The 15,243-nt window shown below is 39.2% G+C and overlaps 1 protein-coding gene across 3 annotated transcripts in view; it reads right to left on the bottom strand.

Annotated features, from left to right (window-relative positions):
* NCOA2 (nuclear receptor coactivator 2) overlaps positions 1-15,243 on the bottom strand; it is a 187,007-nt gene that overhangs the window by 7,488 nt on the left and 164,276 nt on the right. For all 3 annotated transcript variants that reach the window (XM_021543382.3, XM_021543379.3, XM_021543378.3), the window contains exons 15-22: positions 13,897-14,112; positions 13,151-13,280; positions 9,957-10,122; positions 7,832-8,110; positions 6,911-6,988; positions 6,143-6,380; positions 5,257-5,434; positions 2,836-3,034 (exon numbers count right to left, since the gene is read on the bottom strand). In XM_021543382.3, coding sequence (XP_021399057.1) covers positions 2,836-3,034; positions 5,257-5,434; positions 6,143-6,380; positions 6,911-6,988; positions 7,832-8,110; positions 9,957-10,122; positions 13,151-13,280; positions 13,897-14,112 — 1,484 coding nt within the window. The remainder of the gene's footprint in view (positions 1-2,835; positions 3,035-5,256; positions 5,435-6,142; positions 6,381-6,910; positions 6,989-7,831; positions 8,111-9,956; positions 10,123-13,150; positions 13,281-13,896; positions 14,113-15,243) is intronic.

Below are 15,243 nucleotides of genomic sequence, written 5' to 3'. Positions count from 1 at the left end.
CATGCTTAGTTGTGTAATTTGCCAAATTTACAGCATTGCTTTCTCAGGATTCATCTTACCATGCAGGAACAAGAGAGGAGAGAGCCAACAAAATCTGTTTGGCACCAGGGATAATATACCTGCTTCTCACCAGGCATAGCTGCTATTATTAGGTAGTAAGATCTTACTTCCAAAACTATCCAATAGTAATAATGCTGAGTTTTTTTCAAAAGCTAGAACACATTCGCAGAGAGTAACAGTGAATCACTGTTAGTCTCACTGCGGTTAGAAAGAGACAAGCATGTGAAGTTCAAATTATGTATTGTGGAACAAAAAGTGACACTTAACAAGTAAACAAAAGTGTAGGTGACAATATAAGAAAACCCCAAAGAATGAATGAAATGGCAACAGTCAGCAGAATTACAGAAAATACAGTCATTTTGAAAACCACCAGTTACAATAAAAAGTTTAGCAGAGTCTAGGTCAATTGCTAAATAAAGATGTCACTTAAAACACTATGCCCTGAAAACAGGAAAAAAAAAAGTGTCAATTTTAGTATTTAAGTATACATTTTTAGTTACTTGTGTTTCTCAAGAAAGAAAATGCAAAACAGTACAGCACATTCCTGAAGACGAAAAAGTACTGTCCTGTGGCCCAGAAATGGCCCCTCAGCTGTCAGTTGGCCACCTCTGACCTAGACCAAGCATAAAACATTTCTTGCAGATGACACAATGCTGGGGTGGTAAATCAGGAGGAAAACAGGTTACTATCACAGAATGAGCCACAGCACTTTGCTTTAACAGACTCAATCTAAGAAATGCAGTTTTATGGAGACAGGAGGGAGGCAATACTTCTGGGAACAAAGAATGCAGGTTTAATCTATGTAGAATGTGTTGAGGAGAATTTGGGTGACCATCATAAGGGTTTCAGTGTGACACTGTCACCAAAAGAACCAAGGCAACCCCTACAGTGGAAGAGAAATTACAAGCAGAACTTGACTCTACACAGTTTTGGTGCAGTCACCATTAAATTATTGTCTCTGGTTAATCAATTCATGTTTCTAGGAGGAGATTATAACAACAGAGTTTAAAGCAGATCCAAAAAAGGGACTGATAGGTTGAAACCTGAATGTTGAGATGGATAAAGAACCTCAACCTATTTAGTTTACTGGAAGTTAGATAAATGTTATCTTGAAACAAGATCTTGTAGTCTAACAGGAAGGAAAAGCAGTGTGACAGCTGTGCCAGGTGAAACAGTAGCCTGCATGGAAATCTTTGAAATAAAACCAGATCTCTTTCTACAATGCAGTTTGTCAGTTCAGGTTCCTAGGAAAAATTGTGTAGCATGGGCATGCTGAGAAATCAGATCAGGTCATAACCTTTAAATCCCCTTTCTTTTCTTTTTTGGTTTTACTATTGTTTTACTACAGTAAATGTGTACAACTCTATTAACTCAGTAACTAATAACAAAGAAAGTCTGCTATAATTTGGCTTAGCAACAGGGAATATCAGAGGAAGTGACAAGTTTGGGAGTATCAAAATTACTTTGGGTGACCAGTATGTAGCAGCTGTAAAAGACAAATGTGATCTGCAGCTATATCTGTCAGAGTATTCCAAGTGAAATGGGGAAGAACTAGTGTCATGCACATGGCTCTAGTGCTTAGGAAATACTGATTCAAACTATAACAGCTGCAGGAAAGCAAACGGAGTTTAAAGCCTAAGAGACTGAAAAAACATGGCTTGTTTGGCTTACAAGTTTTGGTTTACACAAAACCCAAAACTAAACAAAAAAAAAAAAAATCTACCCAAACTAACAAAAAAAATGTTGATAGAATCTTTCTAAAATACAGGAGAAGAAAAGAGCTATTTAAGCTGAAGGACAACATTGGAAAATTGTTATCAAATTTAGGCTGGAAAAAAGTCATACATTAACAAGCCATCAACATAACCAAATTCAAACTAGAACGTTATGGTATCAGAAAAAAGTTATAGCAAGAGATGTCCATAGCAGATGTTACCTGAAGACATCAGAGGTACCCTCCTGCCAATATTTCTAAGGAAAGTCCATCATTTCAAGCCTATATTTTTGAACAAGCTGTGTTTTGAACAAGCTGAAGGTCAGCTTTGAAATGAACATATTTATTAACTAACCTTAATTAATTATATTATATAATTAACTAACCTGTTAATTAAAAGGATTTGTTTTTCAAACACTTAATAATGTATTGAGAGAGTTTAATTACAGGTTGACAAACAGAAATGTTATCTTTTCTTATTTCAGATATCCTAAGTAGCAGTATCAAATGAGTATGTAAATATCCTCTCAGCAGAAAAGAACAGGTTACTTACCTATTGATTCAGTAACCTATTTTATATGCACCACATTACAAAAAAATGTGCATTTAGTGCTTGTAAAGTTGCCACATGGATAACTCTGAAAGCTGATTTAATATTTATTGCTTGGGATTACAAATACTGTGGCAGTTGAAGCATCTTTTAAACCTTGCCTACATGGGCAGCTTTCACTCTTCTCTCTAGGAAGCAGCTGCCTGCCATCCAATTCTAGCCTCCACTGCCAGGAAAATCAGCAACTGCAACTGTGCTACAGACACTTACCTACTGAGAACAGGAGCTACCATCAGCATGTGCTTCCCGTGGAAATCAAGGAGCTAGCTACAGTGCTCTCTCTACCTCACTGACCACCTTGGCTTCAAGTGCAGAGCTAAAACCAAAGTCCTTTTAACATCATCATTTCTCAATACAACTAGTAAGAGAACCATAATGCAGTGGACCTAAAAATCTACTGGAAGTAAAAGCAAATCCTCCAGCTTGTCATCTCTCAACCTTAGATTCTCACCTGCTCAGGACCCATGGAGGACAACCCTGATGTAGGCACAGAGGTCGCTGAGGTCATGCTGATCTGCCCTGTCATCTGGTTCATGTTGTTCATACCACTTGTGTTGGTTGCCATGGATACACTGATGTTCATGTTATTGTTGTACATGCTGGTGCTTGCTTGCTGCCCAAAATGTGGTGGGGACTGTTGTGAAAACATGCTACAGCAAGGAATGGAAAAAGCAATGCGTCAGACTTAGAATGCTGAAGCCACTAAGAAACTTTTAAAATTGTATCTTAAGCTAGAATTTGTATATACTGTCATTTATTCCAACTTCAAAGGAAAAACTGCATTAATGTATAAGGAGTAGATTTTCAAAATTTAAGGTCCCATGTCTGTGTACAAAAATACATGCCTTTGTGTGTGAAACTATGGCAGAGTACAAATCTGTTATGCACATGCAAGAACAGCCAATTAGCTGCCTAAAGGAGCTTTGTATGTATTTTAAAGTAATCTTTGGAAAGAGAGGAAAACACCTTTAACCTCCAGTGTTAGTACAGTGCAGGACTGCTGAGCTGAAATTGTAGACAGGGTAATAAACTTTCTTTTGCAAAATAGGCTATTTGCATATATGAATACCAGATTTGCACATACAGTTATGGCAAGTGGGCTCACAAATACAAACATGCAATTGTGCAGAAATTTATTTACTAGGTCTTAGCATCAGGTTTTGAAAATGTGGCACTATAAGAAACAACGTAAAATCCAAGATAATTACCACCTATGCTTCTTTAAGGGCATTTCTGAACAACTTACGGGGGAGTAACTGTGGGAAACCTCACCCTAGACTTTATTCACTCCAAATGCTTTCTGGACAGTATCTTCCTTCCCATTATGCTGAAAGTTATATGACAGACTTCTTTACATTTCCTAAAATATGTTTACACACACTGTTTATACATCAATCTTTTCTAGTCTGAGCATAATCCAACAGCCAAAGAAGGAATTATTACTGACAATGTGTCTGTTTAGAGGATGTGCATTAGACTGAAATACTGTAAGGGCTACTGTGTCCCAGTATCAGTGGCTGACTTCCCACTCCCTGTGAAGCACTGCTCCCACAGCTGAGGAAATCTTTCAGGGTTAATACTCAATGCACTTGGGTACTGTGTTAGGCTGTTGCTGTGCACTCTGAGACCTGGTGGAGTGCAATGGCATTCTGGGCACAGAACCAAGCCCATAAAATCCCACCATTCTCTTGCTTCCAATTCCATGTCTTTTCAGGCCACCTCACCCCGTTTTTAAGTTGTTATCTGGTTGGCTGAAACAGTACACTACAGATCATTGTGAATACTCACTGGCTTGTGTAAGCACATTTGACATGTCTCTGCTGTAGAGCTGCAGTTTAGCAAAGCCAACCATTGGACTTATGGAGCTGCCCCTGCTGCCATTTTTGGCAGAAGCCATGACAGTGGCAACTATGCCTCCTGCAGATGTTTCAGGAAGAACATGAGGATGAGGCATGCACAAGGATGAGGATAAGAGATAAATCAGCTGCTTTAGGGGGAACTTTACTTGGATTAGCCTCATCAATAAAATATTAGTGTTTTGTGTTTATTAAATCTTTGTCAAGAAAAAGATTTGCTGCTGTGCTAGGGACAGTAAACCTGAGAACTTCAGGATGACAAAAGAACGGTGCTAGAGACAGCTGTGTGCACCCCAGTGCCAAGTGATACAGGCTGTACCTGACAGCTACCCCCATTTTCCAAGGAAAAGCTCAGATCACTGCCATCTGGAGCTCATTGCTGCCTAGTGATAGTGTTCAACATCCAACCCATTCGATTTGGACAGATTGATTATTAGAGCTACACCCACTGGGGCAGGGGCCTTGGCTGTAAAGGTGACTGCATGGGTGAGGTATTGCTGCAATGCTGTCAGCGAATGACAGCTGATCCCCAACATGTGCAAACACTAATGGGCTGAACCTGGTTACACTCCAGCATTTAAAGTGGGAGGTGGTAATCCATTCACTGCAATTCCAGAACAGTAGAATGCACAGGCTCTGGTTTAGCTGATCCAGCCATGTCAAAAGCAGTGTGGGATGAAAATCATATGCAGAAGAAATGCATCTACACAAACATTAGGCTGGAGTTCACCATGCAGCACAGGTGCTTCTTAAGGGCACACAGTGTTTGATCAGTTATAACAAACAAAACAATGCATTGTGTGGATGCAGGTCTTTTAGCTATGCACTCACTTTGCCTTGTATGAAGACAAATTAAACCAATTTGTCAAGCCAAATTGAAAATAAATCTCTTTTTGGATAGATAGTTAGCAACAAACAAAGAGCAAACAGTTACATAAAATGAGCCCAAAAATACATGTAGACTATAAGTGACCCCATTACTCTGTATGTTCATTTAGGTTTTCTTCTGGATTTACCTGTTACCACCCATATTCCCTTGTGCCCACCCATTCATCTCCGTAGAGGACTGATAGGCAGGATTAGCCTGAGACTGCTGAATCATGGGGCTTTGAGTGTGAGCCAGCCTTGGTGACATCAGTGGACTCTGAGGAGTGGTGGCCCCTGTGAAGCCTGGATCAGGCTGCTGACTAATACCTGAAAAAGAAAATGAGAAATTTACCCACTGTACATTCAGAGTTAAAACAAAGCAAGAGCTCATACCTGCAAATGTGTCTTTAACCAGTCTTATAAACTGGTAAGAGTAGGTATCAAATTTAGATTGGATGGACATAATTTGTTATGTCAATAGAACTTTCACATAACATATTATTTAATACAATTATAACATAACTTACACAGTAGGTATAAATAAAGAAACTGTGTAACAATAACTGTATGAAGGTAACTGCCCAGAACAAAGTGGTTTGTAGCTTTGTAAAACAAAGAAAGGAAACAGTATTAATTATATTATACATTGAGTTAGGGATAGGAAATGGAATGCCTTAGCTAAAACTGATTTATATTACTTAAATTTAAGAGGTTTTTGTTTAGCTCACTCAAAATTCAGAGTCCATCAAGCAAATACATACACATATATGTATTTGTGTGTGTGTGCACATATTTATCTGCAGAAATCTATATATAAACAAACACACACACTGCACTTCTGCTGCTGCTCAAAGAAAGAGCAGTGCTTGGAGAGTAACTGGTAGTAGAGCTAGGAAAGTGGAACCTCCAAGGGGTCCAAAATTGCCATGTTTTTCACTGTTCCCAGGACACCAGGCAAGAGCCTGTGGACCACTAGGGGGAACATGGGGGAGGTAAGGACTGACAAAATGCACAGAGAGGAAGTAGAGCCAGTACCGTAGTTTGGAGGAAATGGAAACTGCTGAGCATTTGCCTGCGGGATGCGCGGGTTGCTCATGGTTGCCGGGATGCCACCGGTGGCCACCATGCTGGGAGTCATGCTCAAGCCTTGCCCTCGCATCATCAGCGTCCGCTGCTGCACCTGCTGCTGCTGCTGCTGCATCTGCCGCTGCCGCAGGTGCTGGCTCAGGATCTCCCGCTGCCTCTGCGCCAGCATCTGCGCGTTGATGGGGCCCTGAGGGAAAACCACCGCCACCCATCCATCAATAACCTTTCCAAGGCAACCCAGCCAGCAGAGGCATCTCCACTAGAGCAATCTCAAATTCCAGCTTTTTTCCCCCTCATCACACAACTAACAGAAATACAAACCAGAAGAGGATAATCTTGCTAATGCTTCTGCTGGGAAAGACCTCCAACACTGCAAGAGTCAGTAACTGAAATAATACCAGTGTTTAAGGCTTCAGTGATTTGTATTTGCAGTGATTTGCATTTGCAAATGGAGCAGCTCTTTAAAAACACACATCTTTAGGAAATGAGAAGCATGGTTAAAAATGCAGTTATATCAAATCTATTAAACAATCATCCATCCCATGTAAAAATGGGAATGACTCTCAGAAATGAAACAGCAAAATACTCCCTATCACACAGATTACAGTATTTGTATTGATAGTGTACTTGCCACATAGCATTACTATTGCATTATACTGGGGCAAGAAAGCAAAAAAGGAAGTGACTTTGTTTTTTAAAAGGTATTATTTTTCTCACCTGTGTTGGCACTCCAGTTCTCAAAGACAGATTCATATTGGAGACGCTGCTGATCTGATTTATCAGTGGCTGCCGATTCTAAAGAGAAACAAAACCAAACCACCCCAACACCAAAACCCAGAAGTTTTTAGAAGGAAAAGGAAAAAAAGAAGTGCTGCATACAGAGTCATACAGATATACTTCCCTGATCAGCTGGTCTGTAGACCTAGTTCTACATTATCCAAGCAGTGACTAATTTTCCTCCTCAAATCCTACTCCCATTCACAGAATACTGTTTCTTAAAGAGATAATACAGCATAAAAATAACATCCCAGGCACTACGCTGTTTATACAAAACATGCTCCCTTCATAGTTCATACTCTTTTTCACTTTGGGACTGGACTGTTGAGGTTTACCCCAAATTAGACCTTATCCTGATGACTGAAGGCAGAAATGATCTTTCCTCCTTAAATACAATAAGCATTGATATCCCACTGATAGTACTACAAACCTCTATATTTAAAAACAAAACAAGAAACAAGAACTTAATTCTCAGATGCAGATCAAGGCCACGGGGAAAAAAAAGGATGCAGGATACAGGCAACAGGCAGCAATAAAAGCAGTTAGATTGGCAGAATAGTCAAGGTAACAGCAAATAGAAAAATATGTATATAACAAAAAGCACCAATGTAACCTTACTCAAAGACAGTGAGATCTAGGCTTAAATACTGGTCCCGTTCTTGTATCGTATTATACAAAGAACAATGTGAAAAGAAAAAAAGAAGATCAAAAAAGAGAATGTGCAAAGCACTATCCTGCCAAAACTCATTGTGGCTCCTGTTAAATTTTAGCTTAGAAGTGGAAGGCAGCAAGAGCCGCTCCATTTGGAGCAAGCTGACCGCATGTGCCACCTGGGAGAGCTGGGCACAGGAAGGGCTGTACCTGCTGCGCCTGGAGCCGGTGCTGCAGCTGCAGCCGCAGCTGGTTGGGCTGGTTCTGCACGATGCCGGCGGGCCGCAGGCCGGGCCGGGGCTGCATGCGCAGGGCGGTGTACCCCGGGCGCTGCCCCATGGCGTGGAAGCTCGGGTCCTGCATGGGCGCGTAGCTGCCCTGCGCCATCTGCGCCTGCGCCGCGTACTGCTGCGAGAACACCGGAGCCTTCTGCTCCATCAGCATGCTGGACTCCTGGCTCGGGAAGGTCTCGGGGTCGACAGCTTGGCTCTGCGGAAACACACCAACAACAGAACAGTTGGTGGGACACGGCTTTCCAGAGAATTACACGGGACTAATACAGACAGCCTGAGAAAACAACCTTCTAGGATGGGAATGTTTTGAAACAGAAAATTACATTAGCTTTCTTTACCTCAATTTAAAACTTAAAAATAAGCTGAACTGTATATTTAACTATCAAAATATACTCATGGAGACAAATTTCTCCTCTCTCTTTTCCTTTGTTTTGTTGTTTTTTTCTCTAAATAAAACTCCATTATCTTTCTTGTGTTCTTTACACAGACATTGCATTACTCTTCTAATGAATAAAAACCCGAAATGACAAATGCTAGATCAAAATCTGTAAACAAAGTGATGCTACTATATTTTTGCCATTCAATCTGAGATAAATTCAAAGGTATCACAAATGAATAGGTAGATTTTTATCAGTATCTTTAAACAAAATAATGACTTCAAATAAAGATGCCTGAAACTATTACAGAAGCTAATGTGAACAGAGTGCCTAATTCGTTCAGGGCACTTTTGCACTAACTGATTATCCATTAGCATAAATAAATGAACACAATTCTGAACTCCATTTTAGATACTCCCCTAGTATTTGCTCTAGCCAGAATAATTTTATAGCTTATTCCACACTGACCTTGAAAATGAAGTTAATCTAAATTTCAGTGCCCTCATGAAAGTCTTTAAGCTGCTGTAAAATGTTCGAAGGCTATTTTAAAAAACACATTTTTAAAATGAAGCAGTCCTCTTATCTGCAAGATCCTTTAACTGTTTCCACTGAATTATTAATTAAATAGAAACATATTTACTGCTTCATTTGAAATAAACCATTATTCATATTTTTTGGTGGTGGCATTCCAAAACCTCTATAATATTGCATGGAAGTTTCATTGGGCAAAATTGAAGTTCACCAATAAATTGTATCTGCAGCTCTACACCTCACTGACTTCTGTTTTGTACCAAACAGGCTTGGAGATAGCTTTCTCATGTTCAAAGCAGAATTTCACTGGTCCTATTTCATATCTAAAATGCAGAGCTGGTTCACAATTAATCCTCAAGGTGCTGATGAGTGCTGGGGAATGAAATGGGTATTGCAGGTTCCTCTAACAACATTAAGGTATTGTACAAGCATATATTGATTTTGTAAATAAAATTCTGATGCCAGAAATGTCAAGAACTAACTTCTACTTGAAATACTTTTATTTTTACTACATTTTTTTGTATAAGACTGAAACAGGGAAGAACAACGTGGAAGTCAACAAAAATAACTGGAGAAGAATGGATGAAAGAGTGCAGCAAGCATGTTCAAAATTTAGACAAAAAAATTACAGTTTAAGTCCTTGAAATCTAATCAGCTGCCTCAGATAAATCTCATCCCTTAACACACATTAATCTACTAAGGAAAAAACCATGGGTGAATTTACTCATCTCAGGTTTGCTAATCCAAAACCCTGTTGCCCCCACCACACTAAGCTCTTGACCCTGTTCCTCTGCTCCTAGGTCTTCATGCTCTTATTTTCCTCTTTCCTATATTCTGTTGCTGGCCATGATCTTACCTTTTGTCCCCCTACAGCTGTTTCTCTGACTACCAATTTTTTGTTTTGGTCAGTTTAGTTGCATAAAGCAGGTCAGAAGGATATCTAGCTGAGGGTGGCAGCGGAGAGGGAGACTAAACCAGGGACTGAGGGAAAAGTTTTCAGGTGACACTGAGCCATTAAATGGACTTCCACCATCCTAGCTTGTAAGAAGTGTTTTCAATTTTTACAATTTCACCATGACAACATATTTTATAAAAGCAATATCTGATACATGCAAAATACCACGTTCAGTATACCTGGCTCACTAGTTCAGGTATTCCTAGAGCACGATCAATTTCTTCTAAACCATCAAAATTCCTTAATGCCATGTAAAGCTGATCCAGAAGAGCACCCTCATCACTTGGTGACTCTGATGAAGGATGATTACACAAGAGATCATCTGGTGAGCTGCCAAACGGTTGCCTGTCAAAACATGAACACAGGGCTGGTAAACAGCTGCTGGAAAACATGAAATAATATCAGACGATTAGTACTCACACTGAATTAACAAGTAGAGACAGAAATCGTTCTAATCACTGCCAATTTTGGTTAAAAAGTTATTCTGGATGGAAGTTATGCTACCCAAAGACTAACGCCTGTCAAGACCCTACAAGTGTGGTGTATCTAACAAGCAAGAAAGCCCAATAAAGGTAGCCCAAGTGCTGACTGCATATTACAGGGTCAACAGAGGAACTGAGAAGTCAGTATAGAATACAGAAGACAGAAGGCTAAATAACTTTAAAAATTTTTAAAACTAGTTGTAGCTTTTTTAAACTATAACTGTAACTATTTTTAAAACTAGTTGCAACTATTTTTAAAACTAGTCGTAACTTTGAATGTCTCATGTCAGATGAAGTATACTACCACAAGTAGTACTCATTTCCACAGACTCTCCCCTCAACTGGTTTTCTATCAGGCTAAACAAGCCAAAGAGGTCACTAACAGGTCCATGGATTGTCTGATCTTGCACAAGCTGAACATCTGGAAGAGCTGGGCAGAAGCATGAGGGAGCAGGGAGAAAAGGACATTCCCCTTTTTGCTTGCAGCAAAACACTCCATCAGCTCACCCCAAATGCACATTTGGGTATCAGTTTATGCACTTTGTTATGTGCCTTGGAAGAACATCAGCAAGAATTTGGGTACTGTCAAGCAGCATGTGGTAACTCTATAAATCCTGCTTACCTCACCCCTGAATTTGTATGCGAAGCACACTTGCAGTTACAATGGCAGAATAAAGGTTTGCTATAAACCCAAAGGACAAAATTTCCTGAGAAACAAACTAAATCTGAAATAACACCTTATCTACAGCCAAATGACATGTTTTTGTTCTGCAGTTCACACACTTGCCCTGCTTCATGCATGCCACCACAAAACTGCAACAGAAAAGAAAAAGAGCAGAGCATTCTACAGGCAAAAGGCAGCTACAATATGCACATCGTGGAAGAATCCCATCCCAGATAATTACTCAGAGACAACAAAAGCTGTCACCCATGGAGGGAGGAAGAGCACTATATGTGAACCCTTTTTACATGTCTCTTTAGAAAAAACAAAGAAACATGTTTGTGTATTTAGTTTCCATAATGAGCTATATGGTTGCCATGGAAGTCTAATTTCTATGTCAAAGCTAAGTGGGAGAGAGCTGCATCGTCAGGCTGCACACTGAATGAACTCAAAGGATGGCAGGCAGGAAAACGAATAAAAATATATTCTTTTTAATTGGATCCCAGACAGTTAAAAAAAATAGGAAGGATATACAATACACCTTTAAAATATTGCAAAGCATTAATCAAACTCATATATAGAGAAATTTACCTAACTCTCATAGATGAAATTATAAATCAGCAAAGAGGAAAGAGAAAAAAAATCCTTTGATTCAAACTGCTTACAAACTCTAAAGATAACTTCTAAGAAGGGATCCATTATATGGAAAAACAATTGATGAGGCTAGCAAAAAATCTTCTCTGAAATTGCAAATGAGTGAATACACATGATAAAGAAAATCAAACATTTGTCAAATTCTGTATATTAAAAAATGACAATTACAATTTCTCAATTTATTTTATATACCCCATTGACAATTTTAATTTTTAATTTAAGAATTATTTTTACTCATTTAATATATGGCAACCATCATATTATAAGAATAGCAATCTTGGAGATTAATAAAGCAAGAAATGGCAGCATCAACCAATTAATTGTCTCTGGTTGGGGTGTAAATGATCTAAATATTGTTACTTTCAGACGCAATGCAATGAGAGTTTTTTCCACCATCTTCAGCTATAAGGAAATTAATCAGATATAAGGAAATTATGACAAATGCAAAGGTAAAAAAATGGAAGAATGAACTGTCTGGCTTGCTGACCAGACATGACCCTGTATTTTCTTTTAAGAAATGTAGTTTTTAAAGTGAATAATTCAGTTATACAAACAGTGCATTTTGCATATGGATATGCTAACTGAGGGAAACACTAGGAAACATCTCAAAAAGCATAGAATATAAGAAAGTAAATGCCACATATATTTATGGATAATATTTTCAGGCATCCTAATGGAAACTAGGAGAATGTAGTCAGAAGATTAACATTTTTTTCAAACATACTTTTTTTCCAAATGTATCTACTTAATTTTCTTTTCAGTGATCCCTTGACTTACTACTTACACCAACATTTTGCATATATGGAATGTCTAAGGATTGCAAAATGCAACATTTTGCATTCCTTAGACATTCCATATATGTGAAGTCACTCTAAAGTAAGCTGCAAACCTTTTGGAGAAGACATGGCTCTTTTTTAAGACATGTAAGCTGCTTACAACAGTTGTGTCACCATTTAAAAGTCTTGATAATGAATGAAGTTATTAATACATTACATATGAGTTAATGAGTTGTGACCAAACTGCAGTTCTGATTACCTGAGGAGGAGCTAACTTCAGGGAAGAGGCAGCTTTCCTTTCACTTCATCTTTCCTTCCTCCTCTTTTACAGAATTTAGGTCAATTAAAAAAACCCAAACAAAACATAATTAACCATGTCCATCACTTAAAATGCTACCCTGCTGCAGGAAGGGACAGATACGACTACACAGTCATAGCTAGTATTACTGGCACTCTTCCATATTTAGTGTTAAGTGTAATTGTTAACAATAAGAACAGCAAAATCGGACAGAATCATGCCTACGTTAATGCTCCAGAGGTGAAAAATGGTGCAACTATACCTCAAGTGCTGGCAGCATTCACTGTGATACAGAACTCTCAATTCACTCAAGACATTACACAGCAAAGAGAGCATTTATAAATATAACTGAAACACACATACATATCACGAGCACAAAATAATACAAAATTTAAATTGATGTACATTTGGTGAATGTTTTATGTAGAACTTAAGTTTCCATGAGGTGTGTAAATTACAGGCCTGCAAAATCTCTGTGATCTGATGTGACACCAAGACTCACCTGTTCTGATTACCAAAAGTTGCCTGTTCTATAGGCAAGATGCTGTCTGGCCATGGTGCAGTCTGATTTGGAGGTGCCTGCTGCTGGCTATACTGAGGTCCTCCTATGTTCATTTCCAATTCAGATGGCCCTAATGAAGAAAAAATAACCATGCAACTTTTCTGAAGAGAAGCTACTTGCATATTTGTTCTTTCAACTGAGTCATGGTAAAAGCAAACAAAAGCATTAAGACTTCAACATTACACTTAAAAGCATCATTATTCTTTTGCTAAAATTTCCTTTTAAATTTTGAGAAAACATGAGTATTCTGATAGTTCAGAATTATAAAATAGCAGATACAACACTGTAGATGCAAAAATGAGTAAGACAAGTGTAAGAAAAAGACTGCACATAGAGTCAGTATTATAATGCACTTGCTTTATAGGTGACCAGGAACAATTATCATTCCACAGCATTTGGTTTAAAAAAACTCCACAGTTTTTAGTGAACCAAGGCAACCTCATGTCCTCTTTCTTTGGCCACACAACTGTGGAGCTACAGAGTAGCAGGAGCTGTCCATCTCAAAACGTGTTAAAATTTAGCATTTTAGACACCTTCTTTCCCATGTTCACAGGAAAATTTCACTGTGATATGGCTCTTATTGAATCTATAAATGAACTGAAGATCTCTTACTTTCTTTTTTTTTCTCCTGCTTTGTCTTTAACAATCCAGCATGCGCCAAAAGGAACAGCTCCACATGGACTTACCCATATTCATGACCTGAGATGGAAGCATCTGCCTTGGGCCAGGCTGGTTGCTGGGTCTCAAGGGGATGCTGGCCGTGGGGTTGCGGATCATGCCTGCTTGCACCGGCCGGTTCATGGTGCCAGCCGTGGGCGCGCAGGTCACCCTCACCGCGGGAGCCTGGCTGCCCCACTCTCCAGATGCCATGGCAGGCCGAGGGGCATTGCCACCAATCATTCCTGCACAAAAGCCAAACACACTCAGGTACCAGCGCATGATCAGAACAGCCTTAACATTACTGCTGCTGAGGAAGCTGCATTTTCAGCAATACCAATGCAGTAGTTTCACTCAAAGCACACTGTACCACAACTACCCATCCAGATGTGCAAAGCTATGGAATAATGCCTTATGCTACTTAGTCAAGGGACTGGAGACTGTGATACATCTTACAAGAGGAAGACTCTTTTATCATTTCCGAAATGCTGCTCAGGGTAAGTGTTCCCACATGTAGTCTGCAACAGGTGCTGAGGGTGTGTGGATAGCCTTAACTTCCTTCCTCAGGAAATGAATCACGTTTGCTGATGTGTGCCAGTGCTTTACTTTCCAAGTGCTAAGTGAGCATGGGGACTTGAGTAACAACATGTTAACACTAAACACACTTACAAATTAGAAGGATTGAGTATCAATTTGTGTTCTGCAAACATCTTTTGGCCACTTCTTTCACTTGGAACCCAGAGCCTTCAGAGCTTCAAGGCTCACCCAGGTAATCTCAGACTGATACACAGTGCAGGGAAATTACTCACAGGAACTTTCCGATAGATGTTGAAGTTCATTACCGTTATTATAGGGGAAGTCCTCCCACATCTACTGTAAACAACTGATACGCTTTATTTACACTTGGAATATATCAAATACTACACTCTGACAGTAGCCAAAAAGCCTCAAGCAAAACCCAACACAAAAACCCCCAAGCTGCAAAGACAGCAGACACAGTATTTATGCATTTCAATTTTATATGAATCAAGACACTAGATAAAACACTGACTTCAGGTTGGACTACTGGTTCAGATTGGTCTTTCCAGTTGCATTATAAAACATCCCTAAATGAATGCTAAAAGCCACATTAACAATTATTACTTATCAGTTCAAATATTTGGTGACATACAACCAGAAAAAACCCTCTGAAGAGGGTCTTTGTTTCAGCTGTTGTGAAAAATTTGCTTTAGTGTTACATCCCCAGGTTCAGTCCATTTGTGTACATATTTTATCAGCTGAAAGATGTGCTGTGCTAGAGCAAGGCAAGGACACAATAATATTCTCAAACTTGTATACATAAGATGAATAAAATCCTCTAATATGTATACAGAACA

Source organism: Lonchura striata, chromosome 1 (assembly GCF_046129695.1).
Source record: "Lonchura striata isolate bLonStr1 chromosome 1, bLonStr1.mat, whole genome shotgun sequence".
NCBI lineage: Eukaryota > Metazoa > Chordata > Aves > Passeriformes > Estrildidae > Lonchura > Lonchura striata.
This window is presented reverse-complemented; position numbering and strand designations above follow the sequence as displayed.